At 39.5% G+C, this 23,085-nt stretch overlaps 1 protein-coding gene across 12 annotated transcripts in view; it reads left to right on the forward strand.

Annotated features, from left to right (window-relative positions):
* Positions 1-23,085, forward strand: part of ATXN2 (ataxin 2) — a 145,655-nt gene that overhangs the window by 113,696 nt on the left and 8,874 nt on the right. For 5 of the 12 annotated variants that reach the window (XR_003677160.2, XM_024120835.2, XM_028480090.2 and 2 more), the window contains exons 19-25: positions 8,206-8,390; positions 8,705-8,837; positions 12,430-12,483; positions 17,595-17,740; positions 18,419-18,646; positions 20,906-21,074; positions 22,689-22,827. Coding sequence is in view for 10 of the 12 variants with exons in the window: in XM_024120835.2 (XP_023976603.2) it covers positions 8,206-8,390; positions 8,705-8,837; positions 12,430-12,483; positions 17,595-17,740; positions 18,419-18,646; positions 20,906-21,074; positions 22,689-22,827 (1,054 nt within the window). In the remaining 2 variants the exon portion in view is untranslated. The other 7 variants (XM_055080741.1, XM_028480094.2, XR_008616030.1 and 4 more) reach the window with 6 other exon arrangements.

Raw genomic sequence — 23,085 nt, forward strand, 5'->3', positions numbered from 1 at the left:
GATGTCTCAGGCTAATCTTCTTCTAACTCTAGACCTGGATCAGTAATCCTCCAAGCAACCCTCATTCTCTTTGCTGGGAAATAGTATTTAGAAACCATTTTCTGGTCATTGGATATATTAATTGCTATTGAGTTAATAATATCTGTCTTTGAACAAATTACCACAAAGCTTAGCTGCCTAAAACAACAAACATATATTATTTCACTTAGTTTCTGAAGGTCAGGAATCCAGGAGCTACTTAGCTAGGTGGTTCTGCCTTAGAGTCTCTTAAGAAGTTGCAGACAAGATGTTGGCTAGAGTAGTGGTTATCTGAACTGGGGCTGGTGGATCTGCTTCCAGATTCAGAGCTGTTGGCAGGATAGTTCTGGTCATAACATGGCAGCTGGCTTCTCCCACAATGAGTATTCAGAGACAAACGGACCTAAATGGAAGCAACAGTTTGTTTAACAATCTAACCTTGGAAGTGACGTATCTTAACTTCTGTCATTTGCTATATAGATCAAGCAGAGCAAATCTGGTGCATGTGGGAGGGGACTGCATAAGGGTGTGAATACCAGGAGGCGGGATCATTGGGGGCCATCTTAGAGGCTGGCTTATTTACATTTTCCTATAATGTGTATTAGATGTTTCCAAACTATTTGTTGTCTAACTCCTGGACTACAGAATAAAATTTAAGATTTCTTTAGTATCTGTTTCACTAAGAATTCTTCTTTGTTTTTTTGCGGTACGCGGGCCTCTCACTGTTGTGGCCTCTCCCGTTGCGGAGCACAGGCTCCGGACACGCAGGCTCAGCGGCCATGGCTTACGGGCCCAGCCGGTCCGCGGCATGTGGGATCTTCCCGGACCGGGGCACGAACCTGCGTCCCCTGCATTGGCAGGCGGACTCTCAACCACAGCGCCACCAGGGAAGCCCGCTAAGAATTCTTTAAGTGCCAATTTTCAGAGTCAGGAGTTGCTACCCTTGTTACTTCCAAAATACTATTTTCTATAGTCACTGAGTTATGTCAACAGTTTGACACATAGGTAGGTTAATCTGATTGAGTTCGTTATCATTTGTAAGGATAGGTTTTTTTATTAATTTTAATTTATATGTGTGAAATATGTATTTTCAAAGTGGAAATTACATAAAAAGATTATTCAGAGAAGTGTTGCTTTCATCCCAGTCTCTTCATTTGTCCTTCCCTCATCACTCCATCCCAGATGTGGATCATCCCTTCCATCACCAGCAGTTGATCATTTCAAGTTACTTTCTATATATCCTTATAGTGTCTATTTTTGCAAGTATACATTTATTTCTTTGCAAATAATATGTTCTGTTCTTTTTAAACGGTTCTGTTTAGATATATAGTTGACCTTTGAACAACCTGGGGGTTAGGGACACTGACCCTCTGTGCAGTCAAAAACTGAATATAATTTATAGTCAGTCCTCCATGGCCACAGTTCTAGATCAACGAACAGTGTATCGCTTAGTGCTGTAGTACTTACTGTTGAAAAAAATCTGCGTATAAGTGACCCACACAGTTCAAACTTCTATTGTTCAAGGGGCAACTGTAATTCGAATGCCATAAAATTTATCCCTTTGAAGTATACAGTTTGGTGGGTTTTAAGATATTCTCGGAGTTGCCCAATCATCACCACAGTCAATTTTAAAACGTTTTCATCACTCCGAAAAGAAACCTCATACCTTTTAGTAATCGTTCCCCTCCCACCCCATGCACATATACACTCATACCCTAGACATGCTAATCTACCTTCTTTTCTCTGTAGACTTGCCTATTCTGGATATTTCATATGAATGAAATCATATTGAATGCAGTGTTTGTGACTGGGTTCTTTCACTTAGCATAATGTTTTCAAGGTTCATCCATTTTGGAGCATATATCAGTACTTCATTCCTTTTTATGGATGAATAATATTCCATTGTATAGACACCACATTTTATTTATCCATTCATCAGTTGATGCTTCTTTGGGTTGTTCCCACTTTTGACTGTTGTGAAATAATGCTGAACATTAGTGTACAGTTTCTGTGTGGACTTATGTTTTCATTTCTCTTGGAGTGGAATTAGTTTTGAAACTGCTACACTGTTTTCCCGAGTGGCTGCACCATTTTTTATTCCTACCAGTAGTGTACAAGGGTCCCAATTTCTCCACATCCTCACCAGCACTTGTTGTCTGTTATAATCCTAGTGGTTATCAAATAGTATTTCATTATGGTTTTGATATGTATTTTCCTAGTGACTGATGATGTTGAACATCTTTTCATGTGTTCATTGACCATTTGCATATCTTCTGTGGAGAAATGTTTATTCACATATTTGACCTAGTTTTTAATTAAGTTATTTGTCTCTTAATCACTGAGTTGTAAGAGTTCTTTATATAGTCTATACAAATCTTTTATCAGATACAGGATTTACAGGTATTTTCTCCATTTTATGGGTTGTCTTTTTACTTGCTTGATGGTGTCCTTTGCAGCACAGAAGTTTTAAAATTTTGATGGAACTTCGATTTATTTGTATTTTTGTTGTTGCTTTTGCTTTTGGTGTCATACTAAGAAACCATTTCCTGACTCAAGGTCACAAAGATATACTGTGATTTCTTCTAAGAGTTTTATAGTTCAGCTCTAACATTTAGGTTGGTGATACATTCTGAGGTAATTTTTGTGTATAGTATGAGGATGGGGTCCACATTCATTCTTTTGCATGTGGATATCCAGTTATCCCAGCACCGTTGGTTGAAAAGACTGTTCTTTTCTCATTAAATTGTCATGGCATCCTTGTCGACATTTATTTTTCTTCCCTCTTACACAAAATGAAGCACGCTATATGTACTGTTCTGCACCCATGAGTTTTTTTGTTTGAAGACATCATATTGCTAGAAATTACTGTATATCACCACATCAAGATTTTCCTTATACCATTTTTTTTTTTTTTTTTTTTTTTTTTTGCGGTACACAGGCCTCTCACTAGGTGGACTCTCAACCACTGCGCCACCAGGGAAGCCCTCCTTATACTTTTTTAAATTGAGTTACCTTACTGAGTTGTAGGAGTATGGGTGAATATAATTCCTTTTTCTGTATTTCAAACATTTTCTTGTAGTCTATGGCTTCTTTATTCATTTTGGAGTCCATTTGATCAATTTTTATTCTATGGTTGTGTTTTTGTTTCCTATATTTGCATACTCCAAGGTTGCAAGGATTTTCTCCTGTGGTTGTTTTTTTCTTAGAAGTGTTATGATTTTCTCCTGTGATTTACCTTTTGATTTTTTGGTTCATGGTTTTTAAGATTTTTGCCCGCTCATGTGTAGTAAAAGAATTCATATGCTTTGTAGAATTTATATAACTCCCTCTTTTTTTTTTTTTTTGGCGGTATGCGGGCCTCTCACTGTTGTGGCCTCTCCCGTTGCGGAGCGCAGGCTCAGCGGCCACGGCTCACGGGCCCAGCCGCTCCGTGGCACGTGGGATCCTCCCGAACCAGGGCACAAACCCGTGTCCCCTGCATCGGCAGGCAGACTCTCAACCAGTGCGCCACCAGGGAAGCCCTCAGTTGGCTTTTAAGAACTTTTTTATTACTGAAAATTTCAAACGTATACAAATAAGCAGTTAGACTAGTACAGTAGTGTAAAATACTCATCGGTCAGCTTTAATAGTTAGAAACTCATGGCCAGGGCTTCCCTGGTGGTGCAGTGGTTAAGAATCCGCCTGCGAATGCAGGGGACACAGATTCAAGCCCTGGTCCGGGAAGATCCCACATGCCACGGAGCAACTAAGCCTGTGTGCCAGCACTACTGAGCCTGCGCTCTAGAGCCCACAAGCCAGAACTACTGAGCCTGTGTGTTGCAACTACTGAAGCCCTGAAGCCCATGAGCCTAGAGCCCATGCTCCACAACAATAGAAGCCACCGCAGTGAGAAGCCTGCCCACGGCAGTGAAGAGTAGCCCCCCCTCGCTGCAACCAGAGGAAGCCCGCGCGCAGCAACGAAGACCCAGTGCAGCCAAAAAATAAATAAATAAATAAATTTATTAAAAAAAAAAAAAGAAAAGAAAAGAAACTAACTCATGGCCAGTTTTGTTTCATCTACAGGACCTCTCTCCTCTCAGATTGTTTTGAAGCATATCCCGGATACACCATTTTATTTGTAAATACTTTATTTTAAAATTCTTAAAGAGAAGGGGTCTTTTAAAAACAAACATAAAACATTATAATACCATTATCACACCAAAAAGACTTAACAGTAATTCCCTTATATCCTCAAATTTCTGTGGCTATTTTTAAAAAATATATTTTTTTACGGTTAATTTGTTCCAGTTAGGATCCGAATGAGATTTACAAATTGCATTTGTTTATCATGTTTAAGTCATTTTTTTTAAATTGTTTTATGTTGTGGTAAATTTTTATTACAAGAGTTTTAAAGACATGTTTTGTTCATTCATACCCTCACAGAGTTGTGGACTCTTTCTTTTTTTAAACCATAGTTAAAATACCATTTTTCACACCTAAAAAAATTAGTAGTTATTTCTTCCTATCAAATGTGTAGAGCACAAGTTTTTCTTACTGTCTTATGGATTTTTCTTAATAGTTGGCTTGTTGAGCCACAAGCCAGAATCTGCACTTTTCATTTGATTGGTTTCTCTCAATGTTAACTCTCTCTTATAGGTTGCTCCTTAGTTTTTTCTATTTCTATCTTATTTAAATCTAATTTGTTTTGTCCTATATTCTTTCCCACCATCTGAATTTCATGGATTGTGTCCCTGTGATATTGTTTAAAGTGTTCCTCTGTCCCCTGTAATCCTTGTGAACTGACTGTAGATAAGAAAGATTAGTTTGTATTTTTTAAAACTTAACCTGGAATGTTTCATAGATGATGTGTGTACTTTTATTAGGAGTCATTGTCTTACCTCTGTCTTTTTTTTTTTTTTGGATAGTAGGAGTAACTTGGCTGCCTTATCTATCCAGGATAACGTTTCATACCAGCTCTTCTCTGTTTGTTTTAGCAGCACTGACAATCACTGTCTAGTGCTAGATTCATTATTTCATTAAGGATTGCAAAATGGCATTCTCATTCTGTCATCTCTTTTTCAGTTATTAGCTGGACTATTTCTATAAAGAAAAACTTTACCTTGTCAGACTATTTGGTTACCATGAGGTACAGTTTGTGAAAGCAAGGCAGCTAAACTGCCCATCATTTCAAGGCAGTTCTCAAAATAATGAGTTGGTTTCCTATTATCCCTAAAGGTTGACCAGTGAGGGTTTGTTGTTGTTGTTCTATTAGTATGAACTCCTGGGTTTTAATATTCAGTTTGCCAATTGGCATTTTCATTAGAACTACATTAAATTTATAAATATATAACTTAGAAATTAACTTAGAGGAGAATTGCTATCTTTATATTGTCTTCCTATCCATGAACAAATGATGCATTTCTGCTTGTTTAAATCTGCTTCTCTACCTTCAGTAGTTGTTTTGTTTGTTTGTTTGTTTCTTTTTTAAATTTATTTTTTATTTTTGGCTGTGTTGGGTCTTCATTGCTGTGCATGGGCTTTCTCTAGTTGCGGTGAGCAGGGGCTACTCTTCATTGCGGTGCATAGGCTTCTCATTGTCGTGGCTTCTCTTGTTGCAGAGCACGGACTGTAGGCACGCGGGCTTCAGTAGTTGTGGCACACAGGCTTCAGTAGTTGTGGCACACGGGCTCAATAGTTGTGACTCATGGGCTCTAGAGCACAGGCTCAGTAGTTGTGGCGCACGGGCTTAGTTGCTCCGCGGCATGTGGGATCTTCCCGGGCCAGGGCTTGAAGCCGTGTTCCCTGCATTGGCAAGCAGATTCTTAACCGCTGCACCACCAGGGAAGCCCCTTCAGTAGTATTTTTAAGTTTCTCTTAAAGGTTTTACGTGTTTCTTCAGTTTTTGCCTTAGGTATTTTCTTTTTTTATCGTTAATGTAAAGTGGGTTCATCTTTTCCATTGCATCTTCTATGTATATGAAGGCTATTTGCCGTCTTTATGTTAATCTTATATCCTGCTGCTTTACTCTTCAAATAACAGGGAAAATTAAGGACTTGCTTCTGAAATGCAGCCATAGATCATATAAGGCATATCTTTCCTTCATGATAGTAGTGGCTTTTTGTACAAAACCACCTCTTTGTCTTCTTGGTGCGTAATGCAGTGTTATCATTTTTGCGTCCTGTGAGAAAAATTTAGTTGTATTTGAAAATATGCTGAAGTCAGGAACATTTTGGGACAGATATTCTTTGTGTGTGGGGTTAGACTGGGGTGGGGTCTGTGCATTATAGGATGTTTATTAGCATCCCTGGCCTTTACCCATTAGATGCTAGTAGTAGTGTCCTCCCCTTCTCTAATTGTGACAACCAAAAATGTCTCCAGATGTTGCCAAATGCCCCTTGAAAGGCAAAATTGCTCCCAGTTGAAAACCATTCACATAAGGAAATGGCTGAAGTATGGCCAGTTTAAACTGTGGTTTAAGATTAAGGTAGATTCAGTTTGGGTGGGTGGTGGGTAATACAACCATAAAACCAGGTATATCTCTGTATATTTTATCTTTTAAGATTTTGTTCAAGCATTGTTTTTTTTTGGTTTTGTTTTTTGTTTTCTTTTTTAATTTTTAGTTTTTGGCTGTGTTGTGTCTTCGTTGCTGCACGCAGGCTTCTCATTGTGGTGGCTTCTCTTGTTGCGGAGCATGGGCTCTAGGTGTGCAGGCTTCAGTAGCTGCAGCACATGGGTTCAGTAGTTGCGGCTCACGGGCCCTAGAGCACAGGCTCAGTAGTTGTGGCACACAGGCTTAGTTGCTCCGCAGCATGTGGGAATCTTCCTGGACCAGGGCTCGAACCTGTGTCCCCTACATTGGCAGGCGAATTCTTAACTACTGATCCCCCAGGGAAGTCCCAAGCATTGTTTTTATAACTAGAATTTTTTATTTTTAAAAATCACTAAACTTGACTGGCTTTTTGAAAAAAATTTTTAATATGTGAGGGTTGTAAAGTATGAAAAGAAATACTGATAGTGAGTAGGTTAAGCTTATTTAGCTTAATTAGACAAACTTTCATGTGATAAAAATGATATTTGAGTTTGGGGTGGCTTTTCTTTACTAGAAGGGTGTGCTTTTTCAATATGTGGGAATTTCAAGATTAAATTCAGAACAGTATTACTAATTGGTTTTCTCTGTTTTCAAGTTTGCTTTTCTGACTAGATAACACAGTGTATAACTAGCTCTCCTAAGTATCAGCAACAGTCATTAAATTTTTAGCAAAAAATTTCAAATATATTTTTTAAGAAGACAAATTCTGTCTCTACATTAGCAGTTACCTGTGTAGTCAGTTTTGATGATTTTGTGAACATATGAAGTTACACATTCTTTGTGTCTTGCTGTAAGCAGTGGTTCACAACTTCTTCCCTCAAGTGGCTTGGTTAATGTAGCACCATAAACCCATCACAGACAACAGTCAGTGCTGTAATAAACATGTGAGGAAAAGGTACACAGAGCATGCAGCTAGCTCTTGTGGGGGACTGGGAAAGACAATACAGAGTAGATGACAGTTGAGCTAAATTGTTAACTAGAGCTTTAATGGAGCAGATTTTAGGCAGAAATTTGTGTGGAATAATAAAAGACAAAAAGTAATGTTTTAAAAGAGCTATTACAATTTTTTTAAAGTGCTACATGGTAGCGTGTGATGCTGTTTGAGAAAGCAAGAGTTCAGTGGCAGGAAATTTAGAAAGATTGAGTTAAGATAAGTGTTGGGTCTGTTTTGGCTTTTTTGTTGTACTTTTGTTTTCCTTTGAATAAAATCCAGTGCCCTTCTCTAGCAATGGCATAATTCAGTGTCTCAAACGGAGTATATGAGAAGTATGAGGGAAATGTTGTTTCATAGTGCTGTAAGAGTCTTGTAATTACAGGGACTTGATGAAGTCTGGGGGTCATCACAGAGTATCTCTCTGAGAATGTTGCTTTCAAGCTGACACTTGATGGACAAGTAAAAATTTTCCAGCCTCCAGTAGGGGATTGGGGTTTGAGGCTGAGGAATAGCATATATGATAGGAAAACAGCCCATAGTGGCTGAAGGGGGAGGGGTGTGGTATAACATGGCATCCGAGAGGTAGGCTTTGACCCAATCATGCAGAGCCTTATGGACCATGTTCGTGTATTTTATGCTAATAAGGAGCTGCTGTGTTCTAACATTACGTCGTTTTTTCCTGCAGTACCAAATATGCCCCAACAACGACAAGACCAGCATCATCAGAGTACCATGATGCACCCAGCCTCAGCAGCAGGCCCACCAATTGTGGCCACCCCACCAGCTTATTCCACACAATATGTTGCCTATAGTCCTCAGCAGTTTCCAAATCAGCCTCTTGTTCAGCATGTGCCACATTATCAGTCTCAGGTAAGCCTGATCTTAATTGTTGTTCCATTGAAGTAACTTTTAGTATGGTAAAGGGGTTTTTCCTTTATGTTTTGTGCTGTGCGTTAACGGTGGGGTAGGCAGCTAAGGATTTGGGGGTCGTTTTTAACATAATAGAAAGTTGCTGATCACTGTAAGTGTTTCAAAGGCTAAATCCTTTCTAGCCAAGAAAGGATTTAGAATTTTAGGAGTTGTTTCTGGAAACCTGGAAACCATGGAGTTAAGACATAACTAAAATCTACTTGACTATATTTGGTACTTTAATGTTTTTTTCTTTATTTTTTGTTTGAACACAGCATCCTCATGTCTATAGTCCTGTAATACAGGGTAATGCTAGAATGATGGCACCACCAACACATGCCCAGCCTGGTTTAGTATCTTCTTCAGCAACTCAGTACGGGGCTCATGAGCAGACGCATGCGATGTATGGTAGGAAGCACTTTGTTTGTCTTTTTCAATGTGTGTGACTATTCTTACTGTGTTTTTAAGCTCTGAAAAGATGCTCTGTTTAAGAATAACTCTGCCTTTTATGACATTGAGGGTCAAGAATCTAAAGAAAAGATGAATCCATTTCTCTCTCCAACCTGCTCTATAAGTCTTGGCAAATCATTTCTACTTTGAAATTTCTCTCTGTTCCATTGTCTCTCTTTAACTGAAATGTAATAATGTGTGTAAAAGCATCTTTTGTGGAGAAAGGTATCTTTCTCCTCTTCCTCATCAGTAACATCATTTGGTATACCCTTCCGAAGGCATGCAAGAAAGTTTTACCGTAATGAAAGCAAGAAAACATTCTGCTTCACTCCTTACTCCGGGGGTCACTGACATTGCGTATTTTATTGCTATTTGTTACAGTGCTACTATGTTTCTGCATCATGCTGTATTTCAAGTGGTCGGAATTGTGTAATATTAGATCTGCTTTTGACAGATTCATACTTTAAATGAGTATACAGTGATAAAATGAAAATGAAAAGTATTCTATATAAAATTAAATGATATATATGAGTAATAAGCTAAAATTACCATCTTAGTTTTGTGGCCGGAGAACTTTGTGCAAGTCAACTTTGCAACTGTCTAAAGTAATAAAATAATATTGTTTTCAATGTTAGAATTTAAAATAAGATTTCTGCTTATATTTTGTAATATAGAATTAATGGGTCATCCCATATTTTTCAAAATGCACCTTTAATTAGTACCAGTTTTATTAAGATCTAAATTTTGTTTTGAACTTTTCTGAGAACTCCTGTACTGTCATTTAGGTTTTCCCATTGACATTTCAGTTTTTTGGAGAGGGAAAGAAATTTAAGTTTATTCATACAATTGAAAAGTGAACCACTATGAAAATGAAATTAATATTACATGTAACTACATGGACATTTCATTTTTTAAGCCTCTTTAAACTTTTTGAGTGACTAATAAGAATATAAAGGCTTTCATTTTTTTTTAACTTTAGATAACAGTTTATAACATTTTGTAGGTTTATAGGATTAGGACTCAGGCAGCAACAGTCATTCTTGTCACTTGGAACCCACTGCTAATGTTTTCTTTCTGGAGGCATGCTCCTTTTACCACTGGTTCACAAATGATAGGAATTTTACATGATTAAAGGCTTTTTTTTTTTTAAATAAAATACTTGTCAGATCTTAATTTTCCACACTTATATGCTCTTTAAATTAAAATGATGTGTTTGCTCCATTTTGAAAAACATTTCTTTCAAGAAGCCCATCTATAATTTAATTGAAAGATTGACATACTGATTTGGCTTATGATTTTGGTTGTGATCTCCTATCATTGGCTTGTCTTTAGTTGTCTTAACCAGGACTAAGTATGTGTGAAAGGCACCACTGATTTATCACACTAACTTTTATGCAATTTGTATACATTTCAATAATTTTCCCGTTTGCTAAAGTCTTAGGTGACACAGTTTATCATGATTGTTTATTATACATATTACACATTTCTGAATACATCTTGACATAACAAGTGGAAAAAACATTTCTTTCTTCCCATTTTCTGGGATACTCCCCTTGGAATAAGATCTGAAACTTGAGCTAAAATTTCCATTGCTTTTAGAGAGTAGCTATTTGTGTGCCCACACCTTTGAGACATTGTAGTAATACTGTGATGTCAAGCAGAATCTTTCTCCTCAATGTATATTCACTCACTACCAACATCTGACTTTGTCTGTTGATTGGATGTTCATTGGTTTGAAACAGCCAGTACAGTAAATACTGTATTTGAGGCACTAGTGGTTTTTATAACTACCTTCCCAGAATATTTCTATTTGAAAAGCAGTTGATCTTGGACCCTGAAGTCCATTCAAGTGTGGGTAAATAGTAAATATTGCAAAGAAACAAAATATTAGACCTAATGTCCAGTGAAATCTGGAATGAATTAGTCATCAAAGCTAGTTCTTTGATACCAGGAGAAAGTTGCTCAACCAAATCTGAATTACTCTCCTGCAGTTTACACAGATTGTATTATATTTCACTGATGTGTGTTGATGAGGGCAGCTGGGGCAAAGCTGTAGATTTGGTATGATTATTGCTGGTTCTGTTTTGGATACTTCATACCCTAAAGAGAACACTGGGAAATGAATCGGTTTGTTCTTTACCACAATAAACCATAATTTAATCTGCTGTAGCAAGTTCATTAATTCTTCAATAATTTATTTCAGTTATTTTAGATCTTCCAAATCCAATTATGCCGAATATAGACAAATTTTAAATACGTTATTTTAAACTATAAGACAAAACTTGCATAGAAATGCTAATTTTATATTCATTTCCCTTGAACAGTTTATATTCCGAAAGGAGCCAAATATTTTGAGTATGACTTATATTTATTCTTAAGCTACATCCTATCTAGGTTTTTTAAAACTTTTAATGCAAACAAAAGAATATGCACCCAGATGTTAATGACAATTGTATGTCACCTTTTTGTCATTCATTAATTGTTATGGTCATAGCAAAAGCCTTTGTGAATAGAAGTGACTACAAAATGAAAGGCTGGTTATTGTTTTTAAATTTTTTGGTGTATTTAATATAAATATGCTAACAGATCACTGAACATTTAAATTATTAGGAGATGCATTCTAAGAATTGTTGACCTTGTACTCTTTCTAGATCTCTTAGGAAGGACTTTGACCACAAACTTCATCTCTTTGACCTTAACTTTAACTTCACTTTCATCATTGCCTCTGCTCTCTTCCTCCTAATAAGTTACTCTTTGTTTCCTTAACACCTACTCTTAAAATTCATCTCATTTTGTTTCATTTGTCTAACTTTGTTTTCCCTTTTAGAAACAGTAATAATGAAATTTTCTCTACTCAGAAAGAGTTAAATCCAGAATCCCTTTTTTGGTTTATTTTCGGTAGTTTAATGCGGATAAATTCAAAAATACAGTAGGCAAAAAGATTTAAAATGCACCTATTAATCTTCTCCCTTACAATCACCAGTTAACATTTTGGTGCATATCCTTCCAAGCGTACTTACACACACACACACACGTACACACCTTTATGTAGACAGTTTAATAAAAAATGATACCGTACCCTTGTTTAATATTATTATGTTTCTGAATTTTTGGATCCATTACCAGATGCCTAGTAAACACCTTACAGAATAAGGTGTAAGGGGACATTTCTATTAATGATTTGCAAAATTGGATTAGTCTTTTAAATTAAACTTGGTAAACATTTTGTTTTGGTACATTATTTATATCAAGGTTGTTCAGTGGAATGCAATGTTGGTCTTTTTATTAGATAATAACTTTGTTCCTTTCATTTAAGTAAGTGAGCATGTGGTACTTGACAACCCAATACAGAAGAAGAGTGTCTTTTGCTTCAGCCCTATCTTATTTAATTATGTAGTGATGTTTAAAGTGCTTGTCATCTCTTGTAAAATAAGAAAAATGAGTTATGCATGAATACAAAAAGAAATTACTAAATATGTCAACCTTTCCAGAAAATTAGGAAAATGCACACCTTAAAAGGCTAATTAACCTTTCTATTTCCCAAATTCAGCATGTCCCAAATTACCATACAACAAGGAGACAAGCCCTTCTTTCTACTTTGCCAGTGAGTTGGGTTTTTTATACTAATTTTAATTGAACAGTAAAACACTTTTTAAAGAATACATGTTAAGGGAGTAGACTTGTTGAGCAATCTTTTCCTTGTGCCAGACAAAATCATTAAAAATATATATATATGAAAATAATTCAGTTTTTGAAAAGGAAGTATAACCCAGCTTAAGAAAGCTGGAGTTAATTTAAAAATTGAGTTGTTTCAGAAATTAATTTTTGCATACCAAGCAAACATGTGACTGTTTTGGAAATGCCTAATACTCTCCTTGTTCAGAGAAACTTTTCCTGAACAGCCGTTTTTAAAACAGAGCAAAGCAAGCCACAAGCTTAAAACATTAGGTTTTTTTTTTTAGTATCCAGGTAAGAAAAAATTTTCCTTACAAGGATTTTTAATTGAATAGGGTTGAAATACTAGGGGAGGAACGTTTCTGTATTTTCAGTCTTTGCATGACTACAGGTTTATGATATTCAGGTAGCAGACACCTCATAGATGTCTTGAGTTTAAGCAGGAAAGCATGACCTAGCAGCTACCAGAGATGATCTTTGGCAACACCAGCCCCCTCTCACCACCAGTGGAAAGGTAAATGATTGCTCCTAAATGGAGAAAGTCTGACCAGGGATTGCTTTTGGAAATGAACTCGTAAGGTTTGTTTTCTCTATTTGTAGGGAAATTTTAAAATAAGGCTTATTCATGGGCTTTTGGTATTTGGATGGGAAAGTCACTAACTTGCAGGAATCCTTTAGAAATGTATGACAGTATAATATATGTCGCTTTATGTGAAATACTATATTCTAGGGGATATTAAGGATTAAAATTTTATGTTAGAGACTAAATTTTAAATTATTGTAGAATGACTGAATGTCTGAATATACTAGATGCCAAATTTTAAAAAGCATTTAGAAAACATTTTGACTTAAATTTTCATTAATTGTGCCTTGACTTGGTATCCAAAAATAAGTGCATACCTATTATTTATTTGGTGCTAGGAAATGTTAACAAATTTAATCCTTTAATAGATGCTCTTTAAAAAGGAGTCTTGCTGTATATATAACTGTTAAAGGGAAACTATGTATGTGGTATAGTATATAAAAGACACTGTCAGTAATTCTATTATGTACTCAGTTTGAGGTCTCAAATGTAGTTATCCTCACCATCTTACTGTCTCTGTTAGTAGTTTTGGAGTCAGTTTCCTGGTAAGTAGCTAAAAGGTCCTTAATCATCACACCTAAGTATTAACTGCCTTAGCACAACTTTCCCTAGAAGAGAATACCAGTACTTTTAAAAGAAACTAACAGTGGGGCTGCTATTTGTAATTTAATTTGCTGTTTCATACCCCACCCCCACCCCCTTCTAAGCATTTTGTCCTGATTTGTTTGCTCTAGTTGCCTTTTATTCTCCTTTTAAAGAGTTTTCAACTTTCCTTTACTTCCTTTTTTCTGAATTTAACATCAGATTTAAAAGTTGGGAGATTTTGTTTTGTTTCATTTTTAAAGTTTTGCCGTGCTGGTGTTCTCTCATGTCTTGTGCATCCAGGGTCAAAAATGACAAAACCTAGTTATTAAATTAGGTTTAATTTAATAACTTCTATATTAAATTAAATGCACATCTCTATGGACTGCATTGGCTTCAGTAAGATCATGGCTTAGGAAATGATTTTTGGATTGTGGTTAGTGTTTTGAGGATTTGACAAATCACATAATTAGAGTTTTAAACATTTATATCGAGGAACACAGTGACGGGAAACTTCTGGACTGGATCTGGCCCAAAAAATGGTTATTTCTTTGATTAGCTTGAACTAATCCAGGTTTCATGATGGCAACTTAGGTTCTATAAATAGAAGTTTAACTGATGGATAGCTAAATCAGAATTTTGAAGAAAAATCACTTTATTTTTAACCTCTCTGGAATCTTTAGCTAATGAGCATGTATAATAAAAGCAGTTAAATGATAGGCTTAGCTCAGGAAAGCCCAGAATTTACTGCCTTTCACGCTCCACTTCTCCCTTTCCCTAATTCTCTTAGATTTTTCCCCTCATTTACTCTATCTTGGTTCCTTTCTCTTATCTCTCTCTCCCCCCTCCCCTCTTCCAGCCTTCCCTCCTGCCCCCCAGCCTTTTAATTTCCCTCTTATCCTACTTGTCTTTGTCTCCTTCTTAACTGGCCTTTCAAGGAACCAAAGTATATTTTTGTGATTTTTACTATTAAAGTGTGTAAGTTCCACATTTTCCCCAATTAGCTACTCAGTTTTCATATTTGAAAGGGGAAAAGAATTCCTGGGTAAGGTACTTGCTTAGCAAACATCTTTAAGCAAGATGATGAACAAAGGAAGATACTTCTAATCAAACATCCTCACATTTTATTTGTAGCCTATGATGTATGTTTAAATCTGCTTAATTTTTCTTATAATGCATTGCAGTTTATTGGTGTTTAGATAGGGAAAGGATGGTTTTTTTAAACAAAATCCTATTTAGATGCATTCAGCTTGGATTACTTGAAGTATTTATGCTGTGAAAGCAAATGACATATAGATTAGAATACTCTATCTTATAGCCTTTCAGTATTGGTAAACTATCACAGAGATGCCTTTTTCAAATGCATAGTAAAAAATACTTCCATCTTTAATTCTCTCCAAATAATTTCAAGATTTTAACATTTTTCTAATTGATGAATAACTTAATTCTGAGACTTCATGGGTGTAATTATTCTCTTTGTGATGGCCATGCTTTTTTATGTATGAATATTAATAAAATAGCACCCAGCTAGAGTTGATTATTGTTACTTTTTATTTCCTTAATACTTTGCTTAAAAGGTAATTAAAAATGAAATTTAGGGCTTCCCTGGTGGCGCAGTGGTTGAGAGTCTGCCTGCCGATGCAGGGGACACGGGTTCGTGCCCCAGTCCGGGAAGATCCCACATGCCGCGGAGCGGCTAGGTCCGTGAGCCATGGCCGCTGAGCCTGCGCTTCCGGAGGCTGTGCTCCGCAACGGGAGAGGCCACAAAAGTGAGAGGCCCGCGTACCGCAAAAAAAAAAAGAAATTTAAAACTTTTTGGTACAAAAGTTTCTTGAATAAATAAGGTTAAATAAATAGAAACTCTTAGATTCTGTACTCTATGAAACCTCATAAATAGAATTTGGATTCGGGAATTGCTTTCCCCCAGACAGATTAGAATTGTTACAAATGAAACATTTAAGAATTTATAGTAGGGAGAATTTTAATGCAAGTGGTTTGAAAGGAAGGGAGCATGAATGACTCTAGATATCACTATTCAATAAAACTTTCTGTGATGAAGGAAATGTGCTACAAATAATGATGTCCAATCAGTAGGCACTAGCTACATGTAGCTGTTCTAATTATTTAAAAATAAATTTGAAAAATAAGTGTAAGATATTTATAAGAACAAGGGTTCAAAATTTATCTCAAGTCTTTTAGACTAAGTCAGTGCCCAGACAGTTTATTGGGGGTCAGAAGCTTAACTTAATGAATATGATGGTAAAGAATGGCCTTTTAATAAGCCAATGAATTAGAAAAACGACATGGGACTGTGAAACTCAAGAAAGCTGTTAGCACATTATTTTTCCCATGTCCCAGAAAACTGTCACTGACTTCTTGAAAAACACCCAAAGAATACGTTGCCAGTTTTCCTTGTTAATATGTTCCAGTGTATGTTAACTGTTATAGCTAGGGGATTTTCCCAATGTATAAACAAAAATGCTTGTTTAGTCTAATCTGGGAGTTAACTTAGTATAGATGCCCACTGTGGTGTTGGCAGTGGGTGCACAGGTGATCCTAGCACTGCTCTTTGCCTCACCCTTCTCTCTTTAAAGGATACATGTACAGTTGAGGAGATGACCAGTTGGGCTGGAATGTTGGTCCTTGGCCCTACAATGCCAAGCATTATAGAATTGTTTCAGGTACCTAACCCTCTGCATAACATTTACATTGGACTCATCCAGAGTCATCTATGCCGGTAACTCTCAGCAGCCGACCTGTTAGACTGCTGTTGTTAGGGTACCTGATCCCAAAGCAGTGCTTGCTTCTCCCCATCAGTCCCCTATATGTAATACCATATGAAGAATGTGAAGAACTATTCTGGAATTGACACATTGACTTCCAAGAGGAGATACATCTTGAGAACATTGTCCTCAGCTCATTGCCACATCATGGTTAGATTTGTATCAGTGTGCTATCAGTAGTCACTGGAAGCAATGAACCCATCTTGTGCTTTTGATTCTCAAGTTGCTGTTTGGGGATGACATGAACAAATGAATTTATACCTCATCTCCCTGTTTTGTGCCAAGGTGTATGGTCTGTGCTGAGATTCACAAATAATTGGCTTTGGGTTCTTAGCTTTAATGAACACATTTTTACTTAAACTAGCTCATCGTATTTCCTTTGAGGTTACTCTAGCTAGTAAAATTCTTTTTAAAGGCTAGGATGCTTTGAAAGGAATTCGTTTTTCTACATAGTTTAGGTAATCCCATTTACTAGATTTTATAAAGCGAAGGTGAGAGATCTTGAGCAGGGAGGCCTAGAGAATGAACTGAGTGGCAGAGTGGCTTCTGTGATCAGCTGAGAGAGACTGTGGTCATTTGGCCCTGAAGATAGAGCCCTGACCTTGCCACACACCTTATCCAGCCCCTTACTGCAGCCCTGATACAGTCTGTGCCCACGGGACACTGCATCAGGTCCAGGGCAGTAGCATGGTGAGGTTAGCCAGATGATGGCCTTGAGCTAAATGTGTGTGTGTGAGAGACAGAGAGACAGAGACAGATCGCAGAGGGGGGATTGTTTGAATTGTTTCTGTCTATGCTTTTAAGTTGCCTTTTCAGGAAACCTAGTGACTGTCTTAGAAGTAAATTTAATTAGATTTTGATATAATGGGTACAGCTATGTTATATGAATAAAATGCTAGTCTGACTGTTAAGCAGTAACTTCCCATTTATTTTTTTAAGAAGTGGGTGGTTTAAATGGAGTCAAATACAGAGATTGGTTAGGCATTGAGCATCAAGAAGACTATGGATGAGCTGAAAGTTGATGAGGCATAGAGGAGCGATTAAGAGCATGACACCTGTCAATTATACACATTTCTTTTCCTTTCACTTTAGTTTCCACTGGCTCCCTTGCCCAGCAGTATGCGCACCCTAATGCTACCTTGCACCCTCATACTCCACACCCTCAGCCTTCAGCTACCCCCACTGGACAGCAGCAAAGCCAACATGGTGGGAGCCATCCTGCACCCAGTCCTGTTCAGGTAAGGAGGAACTGAGAGGCCTTCACCAGAATTGCTTCATCGTTCTATTTATCGAGTGTTTTCTTCAGTGCCAGGCAAGATGCTAGGTACCACGTGATCAAAACACCGAGCAGCCCTGCCTCATGGAGCCAGTGTACAGCTCTGCAGGCTGTGCCCCCAGGTTTAAATCACCTTAAGGTACATATTGAGAATAAGGTGATGGGGTAAGTTTGGAAACTTAACCAATATTGAAAAATCTAACATAAAGTAAGGAATTGGCTTGGGACTTTTAAAAAATCTCATTTCTAATGTTTACGTGATGAGGGTGTTTGTTGTTTCTGTTTTTGGTTTTTTTTCCTATTAGCTTCTTTAATCATGTTTGTTAAGAAGGCACTTAAGGAGCTCTTTGACATCTGTCAGGCCCCTGGAGCAGTAGTCCTGTTTTACCACTGCTGGTTGAGGGCTTGTAGGCTGAGAATCAGGCTTGCAGCCCAGACAGGAATGTTTGTGAACAGGAGGCATCCCCCACCCCAGCCCTGCTCCTACTCCCTGTATATTCTCTGGTACCTGCCATTGCCCCTCTTCTTAGATAGGCCCAGAGGGAGCCTGTTGTCATATGCAAAACTCAGCTTTGTGTGTGAACCTTAAACTGCTCTCCCTTAAAGAAGATTTTCTCAATTCTTTCCTGTTACTTTGCAGCACCATCAGCACCAGGCCGCCCAGGCTCTCCACCTGGCCAGTCCGCAGCAGCAGTCAGCCATTTACCATGCGGGGCTCGCACCAACCCCACCTTCCATGACACCTGCCTCCAATACACAGTCGCCACAGAATAGTTTCCCAACAGCACAACAGACCGTCTTTACGATTCATCCTTCTCATGTTCAGCCGGCTTATACCAATCCACCCCACATGGCCCATGTACCTCAGGTAAACCCACTTTAGCCAACTTTCTGTGAAGACCAAGTAGGAAATGAAGGTTGTCAGATAAGCAGCAGAGAGCCAGGTGCTCAAGCCAGGAACCCCTGTGTGTGATGCCATTTGCTTGTCTCCTTTTTTTCCACTCAAATACATGTGATCTGGCCCTAAATGAATGTTTGTGTGGTTTTGTAATGGGATCAGTGAAGTTGCCGATTGGTCAGTCTTTTAACGTTTCCCAACTGAGACCTTTAAAATATCTTTGACTCTGGAATGCAACCTAATTCTTTCCTTGCTGTATCTGCTTTGCTATGTTTCTATAGCTTCATTGCTATATGTACGTATACATACATATATTCCCCCCCAAACACACACACACACACACACACACGCACACACACACACACACACACACACACACACGCACACACACACGCGCGCGCGTCTGGCAAGGAGGATGGGATTTCACAAATTCTCGACTCTGAGGTGACTGTACTGGGCCTGACCACTTGAATGTTAGTCACATGAGTTCCTAAGAAATACCTGTACTTGTTTTCCCTGGCTGTTCCTACATCCGCTTTGACCATATGTTGTACTTCTTGAAAGGGCTTGGCCTTGTACATTCGTGCAGTGTAACTTGAAGCTGGAAGCACCCAGGTGTTCCCATTTTTCTTAAAGAGCAGCTCTGGAAGCCCTTTGGAGCTCACCTCCAGCATAAGCTTCTAAAGGTTGAAAGGCGTGGTTGCTTTCTGCATCAGCTGCTGACAAAAGTCCAATGCAATCCGGGGCCAATTTGGATTGTCTTAATGAGGAGAAGGAGCTGCACCGAAGTTGGGCTCCAGCACTGTCCTTTTAGGCCCTCCCTGGAGCTGTTAAGGGTGAATCGGCTGTATTTGTTGTCTCTTTTTGCTGCTTTCATAACAGAACTCTTCTGGGTCTCAGTTAGACTGCCTCACTGAACTCTGTTTCATGTCAAGCAGTGCACCACTGAGGCTCTGGCGTGGTGGGGCTGGAGACGGTGCTCAGTTGGAGCTGACTCTCAGAGGCGACCTTGTAACTAGCGTTCCACAGCTCTGGGAAGTTCGGGCATTCTCCCCGGCAAACGTGTAGGTGCTGTAGTGTGGCGCACTGCAGTGGATGATTTGCTCTCGATGGTGGGGAGGGGAGCCGGTTTGGTCAGGTGTGGGGCAGCGTGGTTTGGCTGAACCAGGAGCTTCATGAGACCGGGGGGCCTGTAGATGTCTGGCAGAGGCTGGTGGCTAAGTAGGTATGTGAATTTACATGTAAGTTGGGGTTCCTAAAACCTCACTTTTGTGCTTTTGTGCTGAAAGAGCAAAAAGGTTAATATTTGCGGGGAAGCCCAGATATGCCCTGGGTCCCTTTGAATATGTAAGAATCCAAACAGCATTTCATTCAAGGCTTATCCTGGTCTAGAACAGTGCACAGCATGGGAGGCAGGAAACAAGGGCTCTTCCTGGCTCTGCCAAATCCCTGCAGAGCTGCGATCCAGCTATTTGGGCTGAGTGAAACCTTTCCAACTTGACAGTGAGACCAGGTTGAACTCATTATCACCTGGTACAGAGAGGCGCTGGGCTGGACCAGGTGATTTTAGATGTGACCCCTCCCACCTCGCCGGGGCCGTTCACCGCAGCTCCTGCTGCTGCTGCTCTGTCGGCGTGGCTTCCGGCAGAGCAGGGGGGCCCGGGAGGCTTTCCGCGCTGCCCTGGCTCGCCGTTCACCGAGGTGTGCTGGTGAGCAGGCAAGCAGCAGAGGCGGAAAGGCAGAGAGAACCTAGAACAGAGTTAACAGTCCCTGCTTATAATGTAATGATCTGCTTTCTTACTTGAAAGAGATGTTATCTGTAAAACTATTCAGGCCCCACACGGAAGCCAGAGTCTAAGGCATCATTGCAGGTAGCCTCCCGTTAATTTGAGAAAGCTGCGCTTGGATCAGGGATCTTTGTGAAGACCTTGCCCCATATGTAGAATCCAGTCCTCAGAAATGTTGAAGGCTAGGACACTGCAGCCCTGACTTCACCCCAGGCTCGCTGGGTGCCTGCTCCCTCAGCCTTGCAGGATCTGCCAAAGGGTGAAGCATGTCTATAGGTCAGCTGACGGATCCACTGGGGAATGTCCCCAGAGGAAAGAAAGGGCCCCGAGGGCCCACTGTTGCCCTTTCCCGAGAGCCCCAACCCCAGTGAAAGGGACACGGTTGACATGTTGTTTAAGCTGGAGATGTTGCCTGTATGCGTAAAAGAGCTCTCTGTTTCAGGCTCATGTACAGTCAGGAATGGTTCCTTCTCATCCAACTGCCCATGCGCCAATGATGCTAATGACGACACAGCCACCCGGCGGTCCCCAGGCCGCCCTCGCTCAAAGTGCACTACAGCCCATTCCAGTCTCGACAACAGCGCATTTCCCCTATATGACGCACCCTTCAGGTGAGGCGTGTGTGTGCAGGGGCCGCCGGGCACCCCAAAGCATTCTGCTCGCACAGGTCGAATGGCGGGCAGGGCCAGCGCTTCAAGCCCCGCATCTGAGAACTAGCAAGACCCGTGAGAGTGCACGCAGTAGGGACTGTGGCGATGAGTTCAGTGTCAGGGCCTGAGGCTTCCGGGAGCTTAGTCTGTGTGTGTTGTGATGGTGTGTACAGGGTTTGGCTCGAGGAGAAGCAGCAGCAGCATTCTGTGTGGCTGGTGCACGCTTAGGACTCAGTTGGCCGTCCTTGCTACGATAGGCCGGACAGGGCGGTGCTTTCCTTCCCGAGTCCCAACAGTCGGACGTGTGGGGGGTTACTACCATGGCAGAGTTTGATTGTAGCTCTGGAGACTACTACTGATGAGAAAGTGCTGTGTATGGATTGGTTTTGAGTATAGCATTAGCTCCAGTCTATGCCCTGACAGGTAGAGAATGCCCCGTGATTGTGCTCTAATACTCGATGGTGGCCATGGCGATATTTCACAGTCTAACCTGTTATTCCGAAAGCAATACTGGTGCTTGGCTATTACTTGGGGAGGGGATATGTTAAGGCCTTTTTTGTACCCCATGAGCAACAACAACTCTTCTGGGAGTTTTATCTGAAATGGTTTTATGTCTGACTGGTTTGTTTCTACCCACCCACCTACCTTCTCCCCCTTTTGGTACAGATGCGGGGGGTGGGAAGGGTAAAGAGTGAATTAAATTTTGAGTCTTGTTCAGGTAGCACAAGGATAGCTTACAGACATGTGCTGCAGAGACACTAGGCTAATGTGTGGTGTTGCCAGTTTTCTGTTTAAATATTCACTTTTCTTTTTTACAGTACAAGCCCACCACCAACAGCAGTTGTAAGGCTGCCCTGGAGGAACCGAAAGGCCAAATTCCCTCCTCCCTTCTACTGCTTCTACCAACTGGAAGCACAGAAAACTAGAATTTCATTTATTTTGTTTTTAAAAAATATATGTTGATTTCTTGTAACATCCAATAGGAATGCTAACAGTTCACTTGCAGTGGAAGATATTTGGACCGAGTAGAGGCATTTAGGAACTTGTGGGCTGTTCCATAATTCCATATGCTGTTTCCAAGTCCCGCAAGTACCCCAGCTCTGCTTGCTGAAACTGGAAGTTATTTATTTTTTAATGACCCTTGAAAGTCATGAACACATCAGCTAGCAAAAGAAGTAACAAGAGTGATTCTTGCTGCTATTACTGCTTTAAAAAAAAAAAAAAAAAATCAAGACTCGGAACGCCCTTTTACTAAACTTGACAAAGGTTCAGTAAATTCTTACCGTCAAACTGACGGATTATTATTTATAAATCAAGTTTGATGAAGTAATCACTGTCTACAGTGGTTCAAGTTTTAAGTTAAGGGAAAAACTTTTACTTTGTAGATAATATAAAATAAAAACTTAAAAAAAATCAAAAAATAAAAAAAGTTTTAAAAACTGATATCAAGTTAATGTGTGTTTGTATGAGCTATTTCCATTATAGGATACTGACTGTCAGGGCAGGAGGGCTGGCTCTGCTGTCTTAATACCCTCGAAGGTTAGCTGTCAAATGATTTTTCTTCTTCACCTTTAGTTCTGGTTCAAGTATCTCTAGAAAAAGACAAGACTGAGAGATGTTCTCTTTGGTGGCTAGAGGTCTGCTTCAGAAGGAGGAAGGCTGGCCAGAGGTGGGCAGTGCCGAAAGTCCACATCCTCACCCTGACGCTGATTCTGTAAGCTTCCTTTTTAATATATCTCCTGAACCCAGATGAGTTAGTCAGAAGTCGTCCTGATTCAGGCATCTGTCTGTTTTACCAGTAGGGGGCAGGAGACACACACACACACACACACACACACACACACACACACACACACACCTGTAATAAAGAAATCCAGAGGGCTGAAAAGATGCAGTGATGTACAAAATAGCGTACTCCTGTAGACCCCTAAGCATCTGTTAATGTCTTCAGTTTGTGGGAGGAGGACAAACA

The sequence above is a fragment of the Physeter macrocephalus genome, chromosome 19 (assembly GCF_002837175.3).
Source record: "Physeter macrocephalus isolate SW-GA chromosome 19, ASM283717v5, whole genome shotgun sequence".
Classification (NCBI taxonomy): domain Eukaryota; kingdom Metazoa; phylum Chordata; class Mammalia; order Artiodactyla; family Physeteridae; genus Physeter; species Physeter macrocephalus.